Raw genomic sequence first — 21,490 nt, 5'->3', positions numbered from 1 at the left:
CAGTTCCCCGCCAACTAGAGCAGCATGACTCTGAAGCTCTTCTCAATGAAGCCCCAGATGACCTTCCCCTACCAGCAGTCTCCAGAACTCCTGTACTCCATTCACATTGCCAAACACCTTCTCACCTCCACAACTCTGACCACGCTACTGCCACAGAATGGAATGTACTACCCCATTCTGCTCTGTCTGGTGAAATGTTACCACTTCCATAGAAGACATACGACCCACCTCCAGGAAGAACTGTTCTCTTCTCTCTACTCTGTGGAGTTTTCCATCATTCAACTAATCAGTCACAAAGTCTTACAAAACTTATTTCGTAAATATTTCTCAAATTTGACTCCACTCTCCACCTCTACAAAACTGCTCTAGTGCAGGCCCTAATTATTTCTCACTAAGGCTGTTGCAACAATCTTTCTGCCACCAACTCTGCCCTTCTCAAATCTTTCTCCACACTGCCAATTACTGTGAATCTACCTAAAAAGCAAAAATGAACATGTCACTCCCCTCTATGAGGTGTTCCAGCTCTCCACTCCAACCCCATCTTCCTAACTCTCTCGCTTTGATTTGAAAACCCAAGAATGCTCTAGCTCCTTCCACATACACATGCTCTTTTCTCCCTGTCCCTTTGTTCAGGATATTAAGTTTTCTCCAGTTTTCCTGTGAGCTACTGGTTCTACCCTCCTCCAAGACTTGGGCTATTTCCCAACAACCCTTCAGGAATCAGCTCAACTGTCACCTCCTAAAGAAAACACTTCTTTTCACCCTTTCAGCCAGTGCTAAATGCCTTTCTCCAGCATTCCCACAGAGCAGGTGTGCACAGCTCTCATTTAATACTCACTGTATCATGTTGTAATATCTGTTTACATCTATGAGTATAGACTGTGAACTACTGAAGATCAAGGATCATGTTTTATTCATTTCTGTATCTCCAATGTGTGACAGAGTGCCTGGCACATCTTAAGTCCCAGTACACACACTGAACTGAATTGGCAGGATGGCGTTTATCATAATTCAGCTCAAGGCAGAATGAGCTGTACATGGACGAATGTTTCCTCTAATAGATGGTAAGCTCGAGGGCTGGAAGAGCGTCTCATTCAACTCTGTGAACCCAGCATCACAAACACCAAGTAGACTCAACAAATCCTTACTAAACTAAAAGGAACTAGAAATTTAACTGGACTCTAAGCATTCTTCCAGAATTTCTTAAGGCATCTAGGTTTCTAGGAATCAGGAGCTTAAAGTTGGTGTCTGAATGCCAAATTAATAAGGTGACGCTGGTATAGGCTAGTTTAAAAAAAAAAAAAAAAAAGAGGGGGAGATCCCCTCCATAAAGCTAGACATATACACTATAAATTTTCAATCTTATATGAAAATACAAAAAATAAATAAAAAATACCTAGTGAGACATTTTTGTAAAAGGTTTCCCCCATTACTCCTCCTGAGAGTAGCTATTGCAATCACTGTACATAACAACAGGCCAACATAGAGAAATCACTGTTAGAGGTATTACATTTTGCAAAAAAGGAAGCAGATGCCCATTTATTCTCTGGGTATCAGCTTCTAATACAGAGCTTTTAAGACAGAAAAACTGGGACTTCCTTGGTGGCACAGTGGTTGGGAGTCCACCTGCCAATGCAGGGGACATGGGTTCAATCCCTGGTCCGGGAGGATCCCACATGCCACGGAGCAACTAAGCCTGTGCACCACAACTACTGAGCCTGCGCTCTAGAGCTTGTAAGCCACAACTACTGAGCCTGCGTGCCACAACTACTGAAGCCCACGCACCTAGAGCCTGTGCTCCGCAACAAGAGAAGCCAATGCAACGAGAAGCCCACGCGCCGCACGAAGAGTAGCCCCCGCTCACAGCAACTAAAGAGAAAAGCCCGTGCACAGCAACGAAAACCCAATGTAGCCAAAAATAAATAAATAAATAAATTAATTAAAGAAGAATATTTAAGGCATTAAAAAAAACCAAAAATTTCACAAACATGGACTGTTTCACCTCCCAAGAAGCTACTCGAATTCATTAAATATCTTGATGCAAGTCAAAACTTTTAAATCTCTTAGTAATGCTAACAGCTAATTTAAGAAAAATTTCACTTTCATAATTCAAAAGCCCCCAAGTACTTTTATATCTGACCAAGAAAAAAAAAAAGGCAAAACAATTTACATTTAGTGAAAGATTCTATTAGTCCCATAACATTTTCTTATCAAACCTGTAGTCACAGTTAACATCCTTACCTGAGATACTCCAGCTCTGGCTTGATGAGCTTTCTTTTGGTCACCCCAGTTCCCAGTAGCTAAAGAATATTTTAGGCCATCAGATATAATCCTTGTTTTAATTGCCAACTCCAAGTTAAAATCCTTTCCTCGATCAATGAACTTCTGGGCATAGATCCGTACTTCTTTAAGCAAATTCTTAAACATTCTGCCCAATAAAATGTTTTAAACATGTAAAGGTCTACAATATGCATCCTTAACAAGGATAATATTGCCCACAAGGGGGCGAAAAGTGGTTGAGGTAGAGGGAGGGAAGTGTTATTACTTTTTATATAAAAAGCAAAGACGTACATATGGTACATAAACATATACAAGCAAAGCAATTAGAGAAAAATACTCAAAAGAGGCCCCTTAGTGGGGCAATAACAAAACGAGGTTGAAAAACACTAATATACAATATAATAAATAACAGAACACATACAATAATATTATTTCTGTATTAAATTACCTACATTATTTTTACCTATATTATTACCTACATTATTTTTACCTACATTATTTTTACAAATAAGTTTTTCTAATTATAGAAGTATTATATGTTCATTATAGAAAATACGAAAAATATAAAAACATATCAAGAATAAGATAAAAATCACATATAACCCCAATACTGAGACAACCACTGCTAATATCTTGATAGACTTCCTTCCAGCTTTTGTTCTTATAAACTGCAAAGCAGAACTAATAAAAATTCCAGTATCAGCACTTAGAAAATCAAGGCAATAATTCAGCTTTCTCAAATGCTTTGTAAAGGTAGAGAAAACGTAAACAAGTTATAAATTTCCTCACAATCTTGAAATTCTCAAATTTGAAGTATCAATAGAACTAAACTGGGCAAGTGGCAAAGAATGTAGCTAACTTCATGTGTACCCAATATGGATGCCAAGATAGTTTAGCATCTCAAGTGCAATAACCAATCTAAAGTGAAATCTCTCTACTTTTAACAATATCATTCTGTAATTCCTTACCCTCTAAATAAGAATGCAAGTAGTGGTCCAGCAAGGTCCAATCTTTTGTTTCCATAATGATCTCTGTCATCTAATTCTCTTCTACCCAAAGCTGCTAGCAGCAACCTATGAACCATGTACCTTTAAAAAAAGAAAAGAAAGAAGTAAAAAAGAAAGGACATGGTTTGGGATTTTTTTTAAACTTATACATTAAAAACATCAATTTTGACATTTTTAGCTTTAAGAAAAATTTTATCTCAACCACAGCTTGGCAAAGAACTTGAAACAATGAAATTTGACATACCCCAAGAAATAAGCTTTCTTGGTCTCACAAAAATCACTGACGCCAACATGAGGGAGCATTTCTTTCTGTAATACTTCCTTTGCATATTTAATCCTTTTCTCTTTGGTGACACCAGGCTTTGCCCCTCTTGAACCAATGAAATTTAGTGCAACATTCTGTTCTTGGATGACAAAAGCTTCATCGAGAGAAGGTTTAACCTAGCAGTTAATTTAAATAAAAATTATTTTCAAATTCACATCTTTACTTTAAAATAAGGCAACTGTCACTTAATTTATGTTAAATATCCCTATGAACCTAACTGAATATGCAAATATTTTTAGAAATTCAAGGAATCACAAAATCTTAGAACTTGAAGACACCTTAGAGATCTAGGGACCTCTGAAAAAAATCCACTCATCAGCACAATTATACTTTCCAGAAAAATACAAATAATTCCATTATAACAGAGCACAGTGAGTCTTGGGGATGTTTTGTTTGTTTTTTACATTTTAATGAACAGTAGCTTTAAAAAGTTCCTTTCAAATATCTAAAATCAATTTAGAGAAGTTTAACACTCAAATTAAAATTTACTAAGTCTCAAATGAATAAATGTGTCATACTGTTTTCAGCCTTGGTTTAAAAGGTTATCTTTTAAGTATCTAAATACTTATTATCTTTAAGTTAAAAAAAAAAAAGCACATGACTATTGCCAAAAATCTAACCAGAATCCATTTTTGTCATGTAACCATAGCAATAAATACTCTAATAACTAAAATATACTCCAGCTTCTTTGTGACCGATGTTTAGCCTGTATTTTACCTTATTTCTCTGTAGTCTTAAAGACTCTGGATGATTCAGGACAACTTTAAGAATATCAACTACTCCTTAGCCAAGGATCATCAATGGAAAAGATTGATAAGGAAATGCATATTTCTCTAGACTCAACAATCCTTCCCACAAAAATAATAACTTTACAGTGGCGGAACCTAACAGACAGCACTGTGAAATTAACATTACCAATAATGGGACACAATAAAATCATGTGACTCCTGATGTGATGCCCTGGAAAGCACACAATATGATCTCTGTATTTGTCCTGCCAGAAAATGCATAAATTGAATCTAATCATGAGGAAATATCAGAAAAACCCAAATTGAAGGATATTCTACAAAATAAATGGCCTATCCTATCCAAAAACTTCAGTGTCATGAAACATTGAGGAAAAAGACAAGGGAAGATTAAAAGAGACTAAAGGGACATAAAAACAACATGTAATACATTATCCTAGATTGGATTTTGAACCAGGAAAAAAAAGAAATGCCATTAGGACATGATCAGGACCACTGACATAAACCTAAATAAGATCTCCAAGTTAACAGTATGTACTGCACTGAAGTACCAATTTTAAAAATTGTAATACTATGATTATGTGAGTAAATATCCTGATTCTTAGGAAATATACACTGAAGTATTTAGGAGTAAAAGGGCATGATGCCTAAAACTTACTCTCAAATGATCCCGAAAAAAACAATGTGTGTATATAGATAAAGAGCATCCTAAAGCAAATGCAGCAAAGGTAACAACTGCTGAAAATAGGTGTAGAGTATACAGGAGCTGTTTGCAACTTTTCTGTAAGTTTGAAATGATTTCAAAATAAAAAGTTGTTTAAAAAAAGAAGATATCAACTACATTTTCCCTTTTTACTACACTGCATCAGACTAGTATGCTTTTACGATTTTCCTTACTACTGTTTCTTCTTGCTGCTGTCAATGAACTCTGACTGCCTCTAGTTTTCATGTCGATTTTACAGAGAATTGTCAAGAAAGAAGCCAAATGGACATATATACACTACCAAATGTAAAACACAGAGCTAGTGGGAAGCAGCCGCATACCACAGAGAAATCAGCTTGTTGCTTGGTGACCGCCTAGAGGGGTGGGATAGGGAGGGTCGGAGGGAGGGAGATGCAAGAGGGAAGAGATATGGGGATGTATGTATATGTATAACTGATTCACTTTGTTATAAAGCAGAAACTAACACACCACTGTAAAGCAATTATACTCCAATAAAGGTGTTAAAAAAAAAAAGGTAAAACAGAAAATTAATTCACTAAATTCTGGTATTTATATGCCTTTAAAAAAAAATAAGAAAGAAGCCAAGGCAGGGCTGAAGGCTTTCACTACACAGTAAACAGCATGGGGTTTGCAACAGCTAAACTGATCTTCAGAGCAGCTTTCTACTATGTTTTTGGATTAGCAACAGTAACTTTAAACCTCTTGAAAAATACTATGAATACATTTTGCTTGCACATTACCATTTCCATCATCTCTGGATCTTCAAAGTCATAAATAATATGCTCTAAAATATCTCTGTCAGACACAAAACCTAATGCTCTGAACACAATAATGATGGGAACTTCCTGCTTGATATATGGTAGGGTTGCCACAATGCGCTGACCAATAGCACTCTTTTTTGCACCCTAGAAAAATAAAAAATCATTAGAATATGAGAATACAGACGTTATAGCCATATATAAACATCAAAAGAACCATTTTACATACATGTTCATTGTAGGTATTTCAAAAGAGGCATGCCTTTCATATTCTAAGGAACATCCTATGGCTGCTTTTCAAAAACCACTGCAAGAGGTTTACTTATTTGATGGATAGACTGGTCATCTGAACCTGAGAGGACTTCCATTCTCTACTCTCTGTCTGCCAGGATCCTCTAGAACTGCCCCAGACTGTATTTGGAAATGACCTTTGGCTGCAGGTATGAACACAGACCCCCCCTCGTCCTTTCCCCCAACCAAAACAATTAAAAATTTTGGAAGAAAGAAATAGATGAGGGGAAAATAAGAGAGAATATAGCTAGACAAATGTGGAAAAAAGCTAAGCACAGAATGAAAAATAAATACTAACTCAGAGTTGGTCTGTGACATATCTCCAAATATGAATAACATTTCAAAATCAACAAACAGCCTCTCTCACATAAGATTCTCTTCCAATTTCTCCCTCTTTAATTGCAACACAGAAGTGAAATAAAAGTTACTACACTGGCATACAAACACCTAGTTTCTCAATTTTAATCAAATTTCTTTCCTTCAATATCAAAGTCTATCTTCTCTTGGCTTCATAACCCTACATTATCATGGTCCATCTAGTAAGTTTCTGTTGTCTTCCTCCTCCTACTTCAGGCCTCCTTCCTTAGAAACCTTAACCTATCTCATGGATGTTCAGTAACAACTTTACATAAAGGACAGGTGAATCTTCATCTTGACCTTTTTCCTGTACTCTCAACCCTCCCATCCCAACTGCCATTTGGCTGTTTCAACTTAGTTTTCAATTATTCCATTTGTTTCATCATAGACCTTTTTCAGAATACACAAAACATTAAAAAAGAATGCCTACACCATGCACCACGCCACCTCAAAACCTTTTGTCTAAAAATGAACTCACTAGGTTCTTTCTAAAAATCAATTCTTGGACGTTCTCTATTTTATCTAGAACCTCAGGAGAGAACGATAGAATTTTTTTTTTTGCGGCTGCCCACATGCTGCTGATACTTATAATCACAATGTTGGCAGCTCAGGCAGACTAGTCAGCTTTTTGGGTGCACACACTTTAGGAGCCTAATAAATACAGGAAATTCAGTGGCTGAGAATCCTAATTTCACTCCATTGCCAGCAAGCCTCAAGGCCCAAGGCAAGTAATTTGTAAAGTTGGAAAGGTGAGGGAAGGTTTCAGATTGTTTTAAAATAGCTACTGTGGGCACTAATGGACATGACAATGAAGCCCTTGGCAATGATTACACAAAGCCTGGTGGATACAAGGAGTTGTGAGATACCAACTGTCCCATACTTAGCCAGGGTTGACTACAAAGCACTCCGAAAGCACACAGAGTATGGAAATGGGCAGTTGGCTACATCTTTTAGCCACAACGTCCAAGTCGACAGAATCACTATGAACAACTGTTTGTGAATTAAAAAAAATTAAAAAGACTACACAGAGGGAGTTCCCTGGTGGTACAGTGGTTAGGACTCAACACTTTCACTGCCGAGGCCTGGTTTCAATCCCTGGTCGTGGAACTAAGATCCCGCAAGCCGAGTGGCAAGGTCAAAACAAAAAAACAAACAAAAAACCTACACAGAAATATACATGTATACTGAATTTCAACAAAATAAAGATCATACACCTTGATTGTTCACTTCATTCCCTTTAAAATATTATCCTTTTAATTTTATTTCCCATGATTATAAGACAAAGACCTTGTGTTTTTGCTCAGTGATTTTCAACTCTGGCTTCACATTAGACTACTCTGGGGAATTAAAAACAACAGCAACATGGGCACCAACAGCAATTTAGGCCCGATTCCTAAATTGATTAAATGAAAATTCTGGAAAGAACCAAAGAATCTTAACTGATTCATCCTCATATCAAACTTATCACTAAATCTAGATGATTTTCCTTTCTTTTGCCCTTCATAATCCAGGCCAATGCTTATCAACAAAGAATGCACATCACAATCACCTGGGGATCTTTTCCAAACACTTGTACTTGGGCCCCATTCTACCCCCATTCACAAGTAAAAACCATTTTAATTCTTTAAAACACCTATTCCACACAGGATTTTAACTTCAGACACTTAAACCTCTCTAATGTTCAAGTTCTTCTTTATAAAACTTATTAAAGTGACATTAGACTCTGCAGAACTGTTTATAATAGAGCACAAAACTGGAAACCTAAACATCCATCACAAGGGAAATGGCTCAATAAATTATGCTATATCTACGCATGGAATATCAACTTACAAACAATGATCAACTGCTGATCTAAATCTGTTTTTAAAAGGTATCAGCAATGTTCAAACAGTGTGCATGGTATGCTCCCATTTGGTTTTTTTTATTTTAATTTTTAAATTTATTTTTGGCTGCATTGGGTCTTCGTTGCTTCAAGTGGGCTTTCTCTAGTTGTGAGCGGGGGCTACTCTGTTGCGGTGCATGGGCTTCTCATTGCAGTGCCTTCTCTTGTGGCAGAGCACGGGCTCTAGGCATCCAGGGTTCAGTAGTTGTAGCATGCAGGCTCAGTAGTTGCGGCACATGGGCTCAGTAGTTGTGGCATATGGGCTTAATTGCTCTGCGGCCTGGGATCTTCCCAGGCCAGGGATCGAACCCGTGTCCCCTGCACTGGCAGGCAAAATCTTAACCACTGTAAAACCAGGAAAGCCCCCATTTGCATTTTTTAATTAAGACTATTTCTGGATGGATTCATGAGAAATTATCAAATCAGCTGCTTCTTAGAGAAGAGATCTGGGGGTCAAAGGAAGACTAATTTTTATAGTGTACGCTTTTTTGTACTTTTTTGAACTATTTAATGTGTATATGACTTATTTTTTAAAATTTTACAAATAAAAATGTACATGAAATTAAATAGTTAATTACAACAAATTTCCAGTATAGTTGCAAAGATTAAATCAAGCAATCTGAGTAACATAATTGGCACATAGCAAACAGTCAAGAAATGCTATTATTAGATTACATTATTGTAAGTAACAAGCCTATGGTAGGTGGCTTCTAAGATGGTGACTAATGATCCCTGCCTACTACTACTGCCTTGTGTAGTCCCCCCCCCGCCCCGAGTACAGACTAGATGTACTACTGACTTGTATCTAACAAAAAGAACATGGCAAAAATGATAGGATGTTGCTTCCAAGATTAAGGTGTAAAAGATGGTGATTTCCACCTTGCTCATATGCTCTACGGCTCTGCTCAATTACTCTCTCTGACAAGCAGGCTGCCATATTGTCAGGGGCTGTATGGAGGGGAGCCGTGCAGCAAGGAACTGGATCTTGCCGACAGCCATGCAAATAAGCCTTATGATGATGACTGCAGCCCAAGCACTTTGTTTGCAGCCCTGTGACCAGAGGACCCAGCTAATCCACATCTAGACACTGTGAGATGATAAATGTTGCTACTGGAGTGATTTATTACACAGTAGTAAGTAAATAATAAAATGCCTACCATACAACACTGATAATATGCTCCAGAAAAACTTTCTGACTAAACATGCAGCCTGGTAACTTACAAAACTAGACCAAAAGGAATAAACCCAAATAGCATATAATAGTCCATACCTGTCCTCCTCTTGCCAGCATGCTAACCCAGATAGTACTGGTGGGTCGAGAAGAATTCTCCAGACATGATCTACACTCTCCTGTGTAGGCATATTTAGAATCCTTTTTGGCAAACACATAGACTGTGTTTGTTGCCATTTTCTCTTGAGCAATCAGAACCTATATGGACAATAAAATTACAGCCATAAAACCAACAAGATCTTTGAATTAGAAACAACAGTCAAAGCTACATCTTTATTTAGTCTGACTGTATAGGCTCACTGAAACATCAATTCTTGAACTTTACAAACTCCATTTTGCATAAACACTTCACCAAAACATACAAGCTCAAACTGACCAAATTTCTAGTGTATATTATTGGGTTGACCAACCCAATATATATAACTAAACAAAGTTTTGGTTTAATATAAATTCGGCTGTCACCTCCTTAATAATTCAACTGCTACTTCCAGATTATACAAAAGTTTACTTTTTGATTTCAACTTTCATGATTTAAATCTTAATCATCATTTGGTAATTAAAAAAAAATAATGCTACTATACCTTTTCGGATCCATTAATAATGAAGTAGCCACCAGGATCCAAGGGGCATTCATTTAACTCACAAAGATCACGATCTGTTAAGCCATTCAATAGGCAGTAAGTTGAACGCAACATAATTGGAATTTTCCCTATAAAAGTTTTCTGATGCTGTGTCTGAAGTTGTTCTTCGCCTTCTTTAATGACTGTTTTTGTTATATCAACATAAAGTGGAGCAGAGTACCTTTGAAAATAAAAATAGATCACAAGAGAATACTAAGGTGATTACTAATACTCTCAACTGGCTAAAATTTTATTTTCTGAATCTTATTTCAATATCAGCTGCTGGAAAAGAAATATCTTTCTTACGTGAGATTTCTTAATCTGGCCTCATTTGGCATCATCGGTGATGGAGCACCATCTCTTTCCCAATGGGTAGGCTTGGAGAGGTAAATTTGTTCGAACTTCAGCAAGTATCTTGGCTAAAATGAAAACAAAAACAATGGAAAAGGGTAAATAATTTTTTTCCATAAACGATTTAATGATTCCATTTTAATCAACATTAACATTTTGAGTAGAAACAGCTCTAGAAAATGCCAAAGTCAATCCACTTTACTAAAATGGTGACTCTCCCAGGGCAACATTCATACTCCACAAACGTCAAGTTTTATACTTCATCACTTTCTTAAGGTGGAAGACAAAAGGAGATTTAATGTATCACAAGTAAATAAAGACTAAGCTCTGAGTTCATATCAAACAACTGAAATGGATTTGCATTAATGATCTGTATAGCTGTTTCATGTGCCCTCTCCTTAGTTTAGGTCAGGTTAACAAAGTTATCAGAAAACAAAGAAAAGATAAATTCATACAATTAGAAGTGTGTTCTAAACTAATCAACAGAAGATAGAAAAAAAGAAAACCGAACTCTTCAATTAAATGTACAGAAGACATCGGTGCCAGCTATGGGGCAAGATAGATGCACTGATTTCGGACCCCTCCTTGTACACTGTCAAAGCCATTCTGACTCTGGACAATGATGGAGATAGATTTTTTGCCAAGTACTGTGATGACAGCTACCTCTGTGTCAAGGAGCAAAAGGCCTTTGAGAAGAACACTTTCAACAAGACCTGTCAGTCTGACACTGAAACTGCCCTCTTGGGAGTCCTGACAGTGGTATGCAAAAGCAGTTATCGATCTCTATTTCTATACGATTGGCAGCTCATACGAAAATGAGATGATGCTCATGGCTATTCTGAACTGCCTCTTCTTCGACTCACTGAGCCAGATGCTGAGGAAAAATGTAGAAAAGTGAGCTCTGCTGAAGAACATGGAGGGGTTCTTCTTGGTTGTGGATGAAATCGTAGATTGAGGGGTGATCCTAGAGAGCAATCCCCAGCAAGTGGTACAGCGGGTGGCACTAAGGGGAGATGTCCCCCTTACAGAGAAGACTGAGTCTCAGGTGCTGCAGTCAGCCAAAGAACAGATCAAGTGGTCACTCCTTCGGTGAAGACCTCACTGTTCCTGGCTCCATACCCCCTCAAAAAATCCACATGTCTGCTGTGACTTCTCATCCAGTCCCCCAACTAATGCTCTCAGAGTCAGCTCGGGGATCCCAGGGATCCTTAGATCTCCATCCTGTCTGTGGCTGCCTCCCCCACAAACCCATATACGCTTCCCATTCCTTCGCACTCTTTTTTGCAGTTCCGGGACTAAAGCTCTCAGCAGATTTTTGGACACAGGGCAGTGGAAGAACCCTCTTCCTTTCTCAGCTGGATTATGCTCCCATGCTTTCCTATCCCCCATATTTTCTCCCCCACTTCTGTGCCCTTTGGCTGCAGCTACACTTCAGATCAAAGCAGGAGAAAGAATGTGCTGAGTGTTTTCCTCCCTTTGTCTTTACCCTGCCTTCATCCCAACAGCCCATCAAGGGGAGGGAGAGCAAATTCTTTTCTACAGAATGAGTGGGGGTGGGGAGAGGCATATCAAGTCTCAGCCGCAGCCCTACATGCTGACCTCAGTATTTTCTCCCATTCCTTCTTACTGTCCAGGACTCCAGCCTTGGAAAAAACCTTGGGAACAGCTCATAGGCAGGGGACAGAGTGGAATAAGCAGTGATTTAAATTTTACTGGAGAGGGCCTATAACATTCTGTATTTCAGCCACAGCTGCATGTTTTACCCTGATCCTGGCTTACAGTTTCAAAACTGCTGTGGTCTGTGCGTACCCACTGTGGGAGCGTCCATCTTTTTGTCCGATACCTTAACTCTCCACCTTCACTACCTGTGGGATCTCTGCCTGGCTTGTCCTCTCTGTGCCCTGGAGCAAAGCCAGTCCCTGAACTAAAACTCCACTGTAGTCTTGGGAAGAAGAGTTTCTGCTCAGAACTGGAGACAGGGTGGAATTGATGACTTGGGCCTCTGGGATCTCTCAGTCCCCTTCTCCCCCTCTCTTGCATTTCATTCTTCTGTCTTGGGTCTGAGATATCTGCTTGACCCTGTCCTCTCTCTGCCTCAGCCTTACATCCAGGCAGTAGGTCTGGTCATCTGGTCACCTCCCCTCCCTAGGTCACGCAGAGAGGTGCCTCTCTTCAGAAAACTTTTGGGATTTGGATTTCCCCAGGAAAGCAGAGGATGGCACACCCACTGTTGGGTCTCATCTCTCCCCTTGACCCAAAACTTCCCACAAAAATGTCTCAAGAAACCCTCCTGAGACTTAGTGTTTTGCCCCACCTGCCAATTCTCCAAAACTGAAGTGGGGTGGATAACTGGGCATCCTTGGGGGGCATTTTTGTGTAAGGGATGTATAGAGTCAGGATGACAGCCACCTTCATATACCGCTCTGTGCAAAGAGGAATTTAAAAACACACAGAAAATCCTAATTACTATTCTACATAAAGGAATGAGAATTTCCAACCCTGGCTGACTTTAGCTCAGTCCATAGTTAAGAAAGAAAGAAAGGAAGAAAGGAGAAAGAAAAGTTTTCAATTAAATATCTATCTGCTACCCAATAAAACAAGATCCATGAGAACTTTCCAGAGCTAAATGGATAGTGGATTTCTCTCTAAATCAAATATCAGAAAAGGAAAAGATGGGACTAAGCAGACCACTAAAGGAAAATTATTAATACCCAAGTTTCCCAAACTGGAGTAGGTAAAGAGCAAAGAGAACTAGTGGTGATAATGAACCAAAAGGAATTCAGCCATCCAACTACTCATTTCCACTATTACCCTAATCTAGGACATTATTATCTGAAACTTCAGCTATTCCAAGATTTTAATCTGACTCCAGCCTCTTCCCACTCCAAGTAAACACCATTTCCAAAGTAACCATTTAAAAATAATGCTTCATGTACATTCTTTGACAATCTTTCCACAATGCCCCATGACATCCAAAGCATGTGACAATCTGGTTCCATCTTATCTTCCACAAACACCTATCAAAAACAGATCAAACCAAAAACAATCTACTGACTGCTGTGGTCCCTCTATTCCAGCCATAAGCCAAAAACACAAAGTATTTTTGCTGAAATGATTAAATATCTTTTCCCTACTAAGACTAATGCCCTTCACAGTCAGCTTAAGTCCCTCCCATCTTTTCCACTAAGCTCTGATAGCCAAGCTTGAGAGAGCTCTTTGGTAGTACTTATTCTGGCACTATGAAGCTGCTATGTTATATTGTTATCTCTCTTGTTTTGAAAAGACCATGAAGAGAAAACGCCGTAAGTATAGGAAAAGCATTTTACACCCATTTTTCCAACACAGTGCCAGAAGAGCCAATTATTTTTGTTCTTAACAGCAAAAGTCTGTGCAGCACCTCCAACCAGAATGAGAATAATACATTAGCCCTTACGAGATAAGCTACAGAAAAGAGGGACTGAACTGGCAGGAAATAATAATCTCTCCCTCTGTCTAATTCTACTTCTTCTCTACCTCATTTTTTTTTTTTAGCTTTCCCTGTCCCTCAAGGCCCATCATGCTGCCTCTCTACTCAGAAACTAAGGACATGGGAGTTCCCTGGTGGCCTAGTGGTTAGGATTCTGGGCTTTCACTGCCATGGTTCAGGTTCAATCCCTGGTCAGGGAACTGAGGTCCCGCAAGCCAGGCAGCGCGGCCAATAAATAAATAAATAATGTTAAAAAAAAAAAAAAAACTAGGGACAGTCATTTTTTGGACTACACAGTTATTTACAATCACTCATGTAAAACTAGATTCTAAAATGATAGCCTTGCTATGATTTAACAATGCTGAAAACATGCATATGTGTAAAAAAAAAAGACTACAATGAACTTAGAAAAGTTAAAAGAGCTAATATATTTGGGTGCTTTTCCCTTATTAGCTCTTATATTGATATAATAATGTATTTCATGCAACAAATAATCAAGGGAAAAAGGTCCTTCACCTATTTTTCTTTTGATTCCTTACTCTGTGAAAGAAAAAAGTGGGATTTTCTGAGGCAACACGACTATTTCTGGCTTGCTTCTCTTTGTAGTTCATCATACCTCTGAGTTTCCTCTTCCTGGCTATTAAACACATACTATCTGAAAAAGAATTAGGGTTCTGCATTACTTGCAAAAATGCATCTCTCCGTTAGTAAGAATAAATCAGGAGCTGACTGAAACGTTTTAAGTACACTAATAAAAACACCTCCTAACTTTTTATTTTTTTAACCTTTAAGCCAGGTGACAGAAGGACTGAAATTTCAAATCAATACCCTTATTTATATTACTTTATTGAACCATCTTACCGGTTCTTCAACTTCTCCACTAGCATGCTGAGCTTCGGCTTGTAGGTCTATAGGTGGAGCATCTTCCACAATTCTTTGAACAGACATCTGAATAAACTCATCAAAAGAATCCAGCTGTTGTCTGACCAAGCCTTTCTCATCAAAATAGGAACTGGGAAAATATTTGAGTTCATAATCAGTTACACCTAGTGATGTTTTCTAGCATATTTCCCCATTTTCATTATCATCAAATTTGACAAATACTAATCATTAAATACCAACACCCTGCACTCATCACTACATAAAATACTATGAGGTGTCCAAAAAAGAGGTAAGATTAGGAACACTTTCTTTGTAGGACTTATTGTTAAGTTTGGGGAAATGAGACATACTTGTGGGTAAAATTATTAAAGCACAACATAAGAACTATAAGGAAGTCCTAATTTATAAATGTCCTTTATAGATAAATTTCATCCAACCTCTTGAAACATTTCTCAAAACTAATGAAATGCATAGTCAAACAGAAAAATAAATGACAACATGGACAAAGAGAATATTATGCTAAGTGAAAAAAGTCAGAGAAAAACAAATACCACATGATTTCACTCATATGTGGAATCTTAAAAAAAAAAAAACCCAAACCAAAACCAACCGACAAACAAAAGATAACAAAAGCTCACAAACACAGAGAACAGACTAGTGGTTACCAGAGAGGAGGGGGTTAGTGTGTGTGGGTGAAATGGGTGAAGGGGGTCAAAGGTATGGTGATGGATGGTAACTAGACTGTGGTGGTGATCCCTCTGTAGTGTATTCAGATGTTGAACTATAATGCTGTCCACCTAAAACTTATATAACAAAAAAAAGCATGGAAAAAAAGATAAAAATAAGAACTTTAATTTGAATAAGAGGGAAGAAAATGATATCAATGACTAAAATATAGCATGTGTAAGAACTTCGATTTTAGGTTAAAGATTATTCTACTTTGAATACGTTAAAGGTAAGATGGGACTAAGTCATTCAAGTGAAAATACTCAGCAAATGACTGATTAAAAATGGAGCAAGGGTGAGAGATCAAAGCTATTAGTATAGACACAGAAATCAAATACTGAAGCCCTAAAGAAGGACAGAGACTCGAGAAGAGTAGACACACCGTTTGCAAGAGGAATCTCTCCCCTCACCACCACACAGGAAAAGCTGCATAGCTGGACTTAGCTCCTTGCCCTCTCTGCCTAGTAACTAACTCCCCCCATCCTCACATCAATTTTCTGAGACAACATTCGTAGCCCAACTAATCATCAGCCTTCCATTTTGGCATCATCAGATCACCTCACACGTAACTGGCCAGCCTACAGATTGGCTGGCTTTGGGTCAAGGTTCCACCCTGATTCAATCAACCATGGCCACCAATATTAGAAGCTCTCTATGGCAGAGAACACAGTACACATTCATCGCTGTATAAGGCACAGACTCAAGAAGAGTGGAGGCAACTTCCTTCAGTAGAGACTGTGAGCTGACAGGAAAGAAATTTCTCACAACCATTTAGGTCAGCCATTGGTACATAAGCACATGGAAAGCACAATCTGTAAGGTAAACAGCAATGGTTTTTATGGACAATTTACAATGAAAAATCTTTAAAAAACTATGGACAAGTTTCATCCTCCCAGGAAGCTGAACCATAGTTACTCTCCCCAAAATCATTAGGACAGTACTTCATTAGAATGCCATCCCTTAAACACCTAAACTATTTGAATAGTTCTTATTTATGGTATCTACTACCATGATTATTGTCCAAGAGACATCTTACTGAAGTCACTATATATTAAGTAATATCACATTCACAATGCTTGGGAAAGATCACTTGATATTAAATAGTGAAAAAACAAAATGTCATATCACAAAAAACTAAAGCACCTATAATCAATTAAAATATAAAGATCAAACGGCATTTTATTCTGTAACAAATGTTAAATGCAAGGACTTGTCAAATAGCATATATAATCCTTGAGCAATTTGTCACATAAGTTGAAAACAATTTGGTTTTTTTGGCTAAGATCAAAATATTCTTTCTCCCTGGCAATCACAAAATATAGGCATACTCCAAATATCTGGCTAAAAATGTCTCTTTGTGTTTAATACTCAAAATCATAGAAGATTCAAGTGTCTCAATACAAAGTGTTTATAGCCCATGTTTAATAGGAAAAAAAAACACATACTTACATCCCCAAAACTCATATTTTTAAAACAACGTTCAGCAAAGGTTCAGTTTTATTCCATACACAACTGGTAGAATGTCAGAAGCTTGTGCTCTTTGAAAAGGGAGTGTCAACTGAGAGGATGTGCATCTTGGAGATGGTGGGGCTCAAACAGGCATCAAAATGTTACTATATACAAAGCACCTGTCAGTTTGGTAAGTGAGGAGACTTGCAGCATTTTATATCCTAACATAGCAGGATGTTACTTTATTACTTAAAAGTTACTTCTCTTACCTATATGTAAGGCTTCCTGCTGAGTTTTATTACAGTTTAATTACACTTAGAATTGGATGGGAATGTGGGTCGAAATACCACCTGTTGTAACTTTATCCATTTAAAACAAGGAGAAAACCAAGAGGAATCAAATTAACAGCACCAGTAATGTAACAAATAGGCATCATGTGCCTCCTGATACAATGCACTGAGAGCAGAACATCACTGTTGCCAAAAGTAATCATCTGAAACTAATCATGAGGAAACATCAGACAAACCCAAACTGAGGGGCAGTCTAAAAAATAATTTGCCTATATTCTTCAAAAATGTCAAGGTCAAAAAAAAAAAGGTGAGGTCATGGGAAGCTGTAGAGAGATGGTGAGTTTGAGAAACAAAAAAAAAGAAAGGAAGATTGAGGAACTGTTCTAGATTATAGAAGACAAAAGAATAAGTCATGAAAACAAGATGTAATATATGATCTTATGTTGGATCCAGGATAAGAAAATTTTTATTTTGCTATGAACATTACTGGGACACTGGCAAAATCTGCGTAAGGTCTCTAGATTAAATAAGATTACTGTATTAATTTCCTTATTTTAATAAGATTATGATTCTGTAAAAGAATATTCCTAGGTAAACAACTGACTCAAATATTTCAGAAAAAAAATACGTAGACAGAGAAAGAATAAGGCAAAGAAAACACAGCATAAGGTTAACATTTAGGGAATCTGGGTGAAGTGTACATGAATTCTTTGTGTAACTTTTCTGTATATCAGAATACTTTAAAAGTTAAAAAAATAAATAAAATGACAAACCAGCTCTCATGCAGCATATTCACACAGAACATCTAATTTTCAAACACAGAATAAGCAGGAAATCCCTGTACAGTTTACAGTGCCTTTTAAAATTTATTCAGTTTGGTCTAAAAAGTTACCTAATTACAATCCAGCATGCCTCTTGCCACAAATCTGGTGTGATTTCATCATCATCCTCATCATATTGCATATCTGCAAAAACAAAAAAAATCATTCTCACTTGCAATAAATACTACTAGCTCACATCTTACTATGATGTGAAGTAGCAAAAACACATTTACTCTTTACTAAATAAAAAACAATCGCTTTACCCCACTTCTTTAAAATTTCAGTCATCACATTACTTGAACTGTAATGAAACAATATACATAGGTATATATGTACACATACATAGGTCTACGTCACAGTATTCTCCCAATACACAAAGAGGCCTCGTGAGAAAGTTTCAGTGCAAGTCGTGTGAATCTGTGATTGTTCCATCATCTCCAAGAAGCCCATATAATTCTCATTAATAACTACCTATAATGATAACTAGGAGCAAGCTCATAATCCTCTGATCAATAGGCTCCTCAGAGACTGCAGTCAGAGATCAGGTTAAGAGGGAGGAGTCAGCAAAGGACTCCAATAGCTGGGCAATACCTTAAGGTGAACTGTCTATAACAGCAACATTTCACACATGGACAGGGATGACAGGCTGTATTTTCCAAAGATGGACACAACTATCTTCCATTTCACATGCTCTTTTATAAAGTGATCTTGACACTCCTACCATCAAAATATAGAGGGTCTATGCTTCCTCCCCTTGAATCTGGGTGGGTTTTTGACTCTCCCATAACTAAGAGAATACAGCTAAAGCAATGCTACATGATTTTAGAAGCTAGGTCAGGAATAACAATGCAATTCCACCTTCTTTATTGAAACACTTACTTCTGGAGCCCTGAGCTGCCGTTAAGAACTCCTACTACTTAGGTGAGAAAATCTAAATGGTGGGCCCACTTACGAGATGCTGCAATCAGCAATCCTAGTCCTTGTGTTTTCCTAGGCTAGATGCCAGACACATGAGTAAACACTCCACATCACCCAGCCCCCAGCAGTCAACACTCAGCTTTTGCGTCTTCCCAGTTCAACCACTGACAGACATCAGGCAACAGACAAGTCATTCCTACTATGCCTGTCCAAATTCCTGACTCATTTAATCCATGAACATATTAAATAATTTTTAAGCAGCAAAACTTTGGGGAATTTGTGCAGCAACAGTAATTTATAAAATGTGGCATTTGAAAAATCAGTGTGCACTGGTGCTAATATTAGTCTCATCTTCTTCTGCAAAAGAATAAATGTGCTCTATTTTTGTTTTTCTATTCTGACCTATATACATAGTCTGTAAAACTTAACAACTTTGATTCAAAATTTGATACATATCCAAAATAAATTATTAATAAGTGCTTCTTGAATGGTCTGGAATTACTGACTCCTACACACGGGGGGCGAGGTAAAATAGACAAAGGTATCTAAAATGGCTTGGAGATTTCTAGCTTTGATGGCACACTAGATGTTATTATCACAGCCACCCAGGAGAAGTAGGAAGGTTGGAAAAGGAGAGATAATAATGAAGTCAGTTTTAGTTATACTTGTACATCATTTATCCTTTTTAACATTTTTGTTTTCTAGCCTCTGAGAAATGAGACTATATTACCTACTCAAAAAATTAAGCTGAAAAAACTTTTTTTGAATTTTTTTCTCAGGAGTTAAGAAAAAGAATACAATGATGCTAATAAATTTCTAGACGCAAGATAAAAATGAGACAAGTTTAAACAGTAGAGTTTAAGTTTTTGCTTCTATTTTCTCCATGAAGTAGCTGAGGGAATAAAGAGAAATGTAAGCGGTGGCCAGGAGATTGGGAGCTAGAAGAAAACGAACTTTGAAATAGCAGCTTTGGAGAACGGAAGAGGGAGCATTAAAAATACACAATGAAAATACACTACACGTGACTACGAACTCTACATGTAAAAAGAAAAAGACATACTGTCCCTGTTCGTTAAAATACATACCATCTAGAACTGTGTCATCTCGCGGATAGAGGAAATGTAAAGGTCATCTTTTAAAATAATTTACTTAGGCATATGACAGCATGAAGGAACGCCAAACTAAACCAAACCCTGCCCCCGCGCCGCACACACACAGAAACTATATTCCTTGTCCCCAGAGTTCTTCCAGAGCCTAACACAATGCCTGGCACAGGGTGATGCTCAAAAATTCAACTATTCATAAATTCATTAACTCTCGCCTTAAGGGAAATCAAAAAAGGAGTCCTTTGCTTCAAAGTCGGAACAACGGAACCTGTCGCATGGTTCTGCGCGCTGTTTTCAAGACGGGAAGGGAGTGTCAGACTCACCCAGGGGCAGACTGAGGAGAGAACAAGAGTCACCCTGACCGAGATGATAAAGGCTACGTTCCCTGCACCCTCCACCTCTCAAAATCCCGGATTCGTTCCCGGCCTCGGGAGTGTGGGGAAACGACTGGGGCCATGGTGCGGCGGGCCGAGGAGGAGACCGCAAATCCTCAACTCGTCCAGCTACCCACGTTTCCCCCCTTAGACGGGTCGCCACGGAGTGTTCTGGGTGGTCACCTACCCTCGTCCGCGTCATACATATTGGTAAACGGTTCCGGAGCTCCTAACTCTAGAAATCACACACGGAAAGGCGCGCAACGACTCCGACGTCCGCAGCGTGAGGCGAAGTAATTTCCGTCTCCGGCGTTCCCAGGATACGCTGCGTCCCACACGAAGCTCCGCCCACAAAGACGCCAATTAAGGTCTGCGCCTGCGCGAAGGGTACGTTAAGCTGTGTTAAGGGTTAGTATTGTGCATGCGCGATTTGTGGGCTGAAGTTTCCCTGTGCCTGAGAATGAGAACTGTTCTTTACAGTTTGAGTCGGATCCAGCCAATGAAACTTTGTTTTTCAGTGTTGTTGCACAAATAATGGCACCTAAAAAAAAAAAAGTCAAAAAGATTTAATAATAAAGGGTTTAGTTGTAGCCGTGCTTTATTTTTTTCGGTTCCAAAGACTTAAAAATACGAAGATTTAAAAAATGATTTCTGTGCTCCGGAGCCTGTGCTCCGCAACGGGAGAGGCCACAACAGTGAGTCCGCGTACCGCAAAAAAAAAAAAAAAAAAAAAAAAAAAGATTTCTGTGTACATAAACCATTGTCAATTTTTTAAAATGTTTAAGAAATATTTTAATGTTGTTGCACAAATACTGACACCCGCAAAAAAATAATAAAGCCAGGAAGATGTATTAATAAAAGGTTTTAATTGTGGCCATAAGTCTGC

The 21,490-nt window shown here is 38.1% G+C and overlaps 1 protein-coding gene and 1 pseudogene across 3 annotated transcripts in view; one reads left to right on the top strand and one right to left on the bottom strand.

The window, feature by feature from the left end:
- LOC101318802 (DNA-directed RNA polymerase II subunit RPB2) overlaps positions 1-20,944 on the bottom strand; it is a 46,077-nt gene extending 25,133 nt beyond the window's left edge. For 2 of the 3 annotated variants that reach the window (XM_019928110.3, XM_073805301.1), the window contains exons 1-10: positions 20,792-20,944; positions 18,278-18,350; positions 14,900-15,050; positions 10,528-10,640; positions 10,183-10,402; positions 9,641-9,799; positions 5,823-5,987; positions 3,532-3,728; positions 3,249-3,368; positions 2,242-2,428 (exon numbers count right to left, since the gene is read on the bottom strand). In XM_019928110.3, coding sequence (XP_019783669.1) covers positions 2,242-2,428; positions 3,249-3,368; positions 3,532-3,728; positions 5,823-5,987; positions 9,641-9,799; positions 10,183-10,402; positions 10,528-10,640; positions 14,900-15,050; positions 18,278-18,350; positions 20,792-20,810 — 1,404 coding nt within the window. In that variant the 5' untranslated portion in view covers positions 20,811-20,944. Of the gene's footprint in view, positions 1-2,241; positions 2,429-3,248; positions 3,369-3,531; positions 3,729-5,822; positions 5,988-9,640; positions 9,800-10,182; positions 10,403-10,527; positions 10,641-14,899; positions 15,051-18,277; positions 18,351-20,791 lie in introns of those variants that run through there. The other variant, XM_019928112.3, reaches the window with a different exon arrangement.
- On the top strand, positions 11,035-11,732 carry LOC101338443 (coatomer subunit zeta-1 pseudogene; annotated as a pseudogene).
- Positions 20,945-21,490: the final 546 nt, after the last annotated feature.

Source organism: Tursiops truncatus, chromosome 5 (genome assembly GCF_011762595.2).
Source record: "Tursiops truncatus isolate mTurTru1 chromosome 5, mTurTru1.mat.Y, whole genome shotgun sequence".
Taxonomy (NCBI): Eukaryota; Metazoa; Chordata; class Mammalia; order Artiodactyla; family Delphinidae; genus Tursiops; species Tursiops truncatus.
The sequence above is the reverse complement of the archived record's forward strand: the minus strand, read 5'-3'. Positions and strand labels throughout refer to the sequence as shown.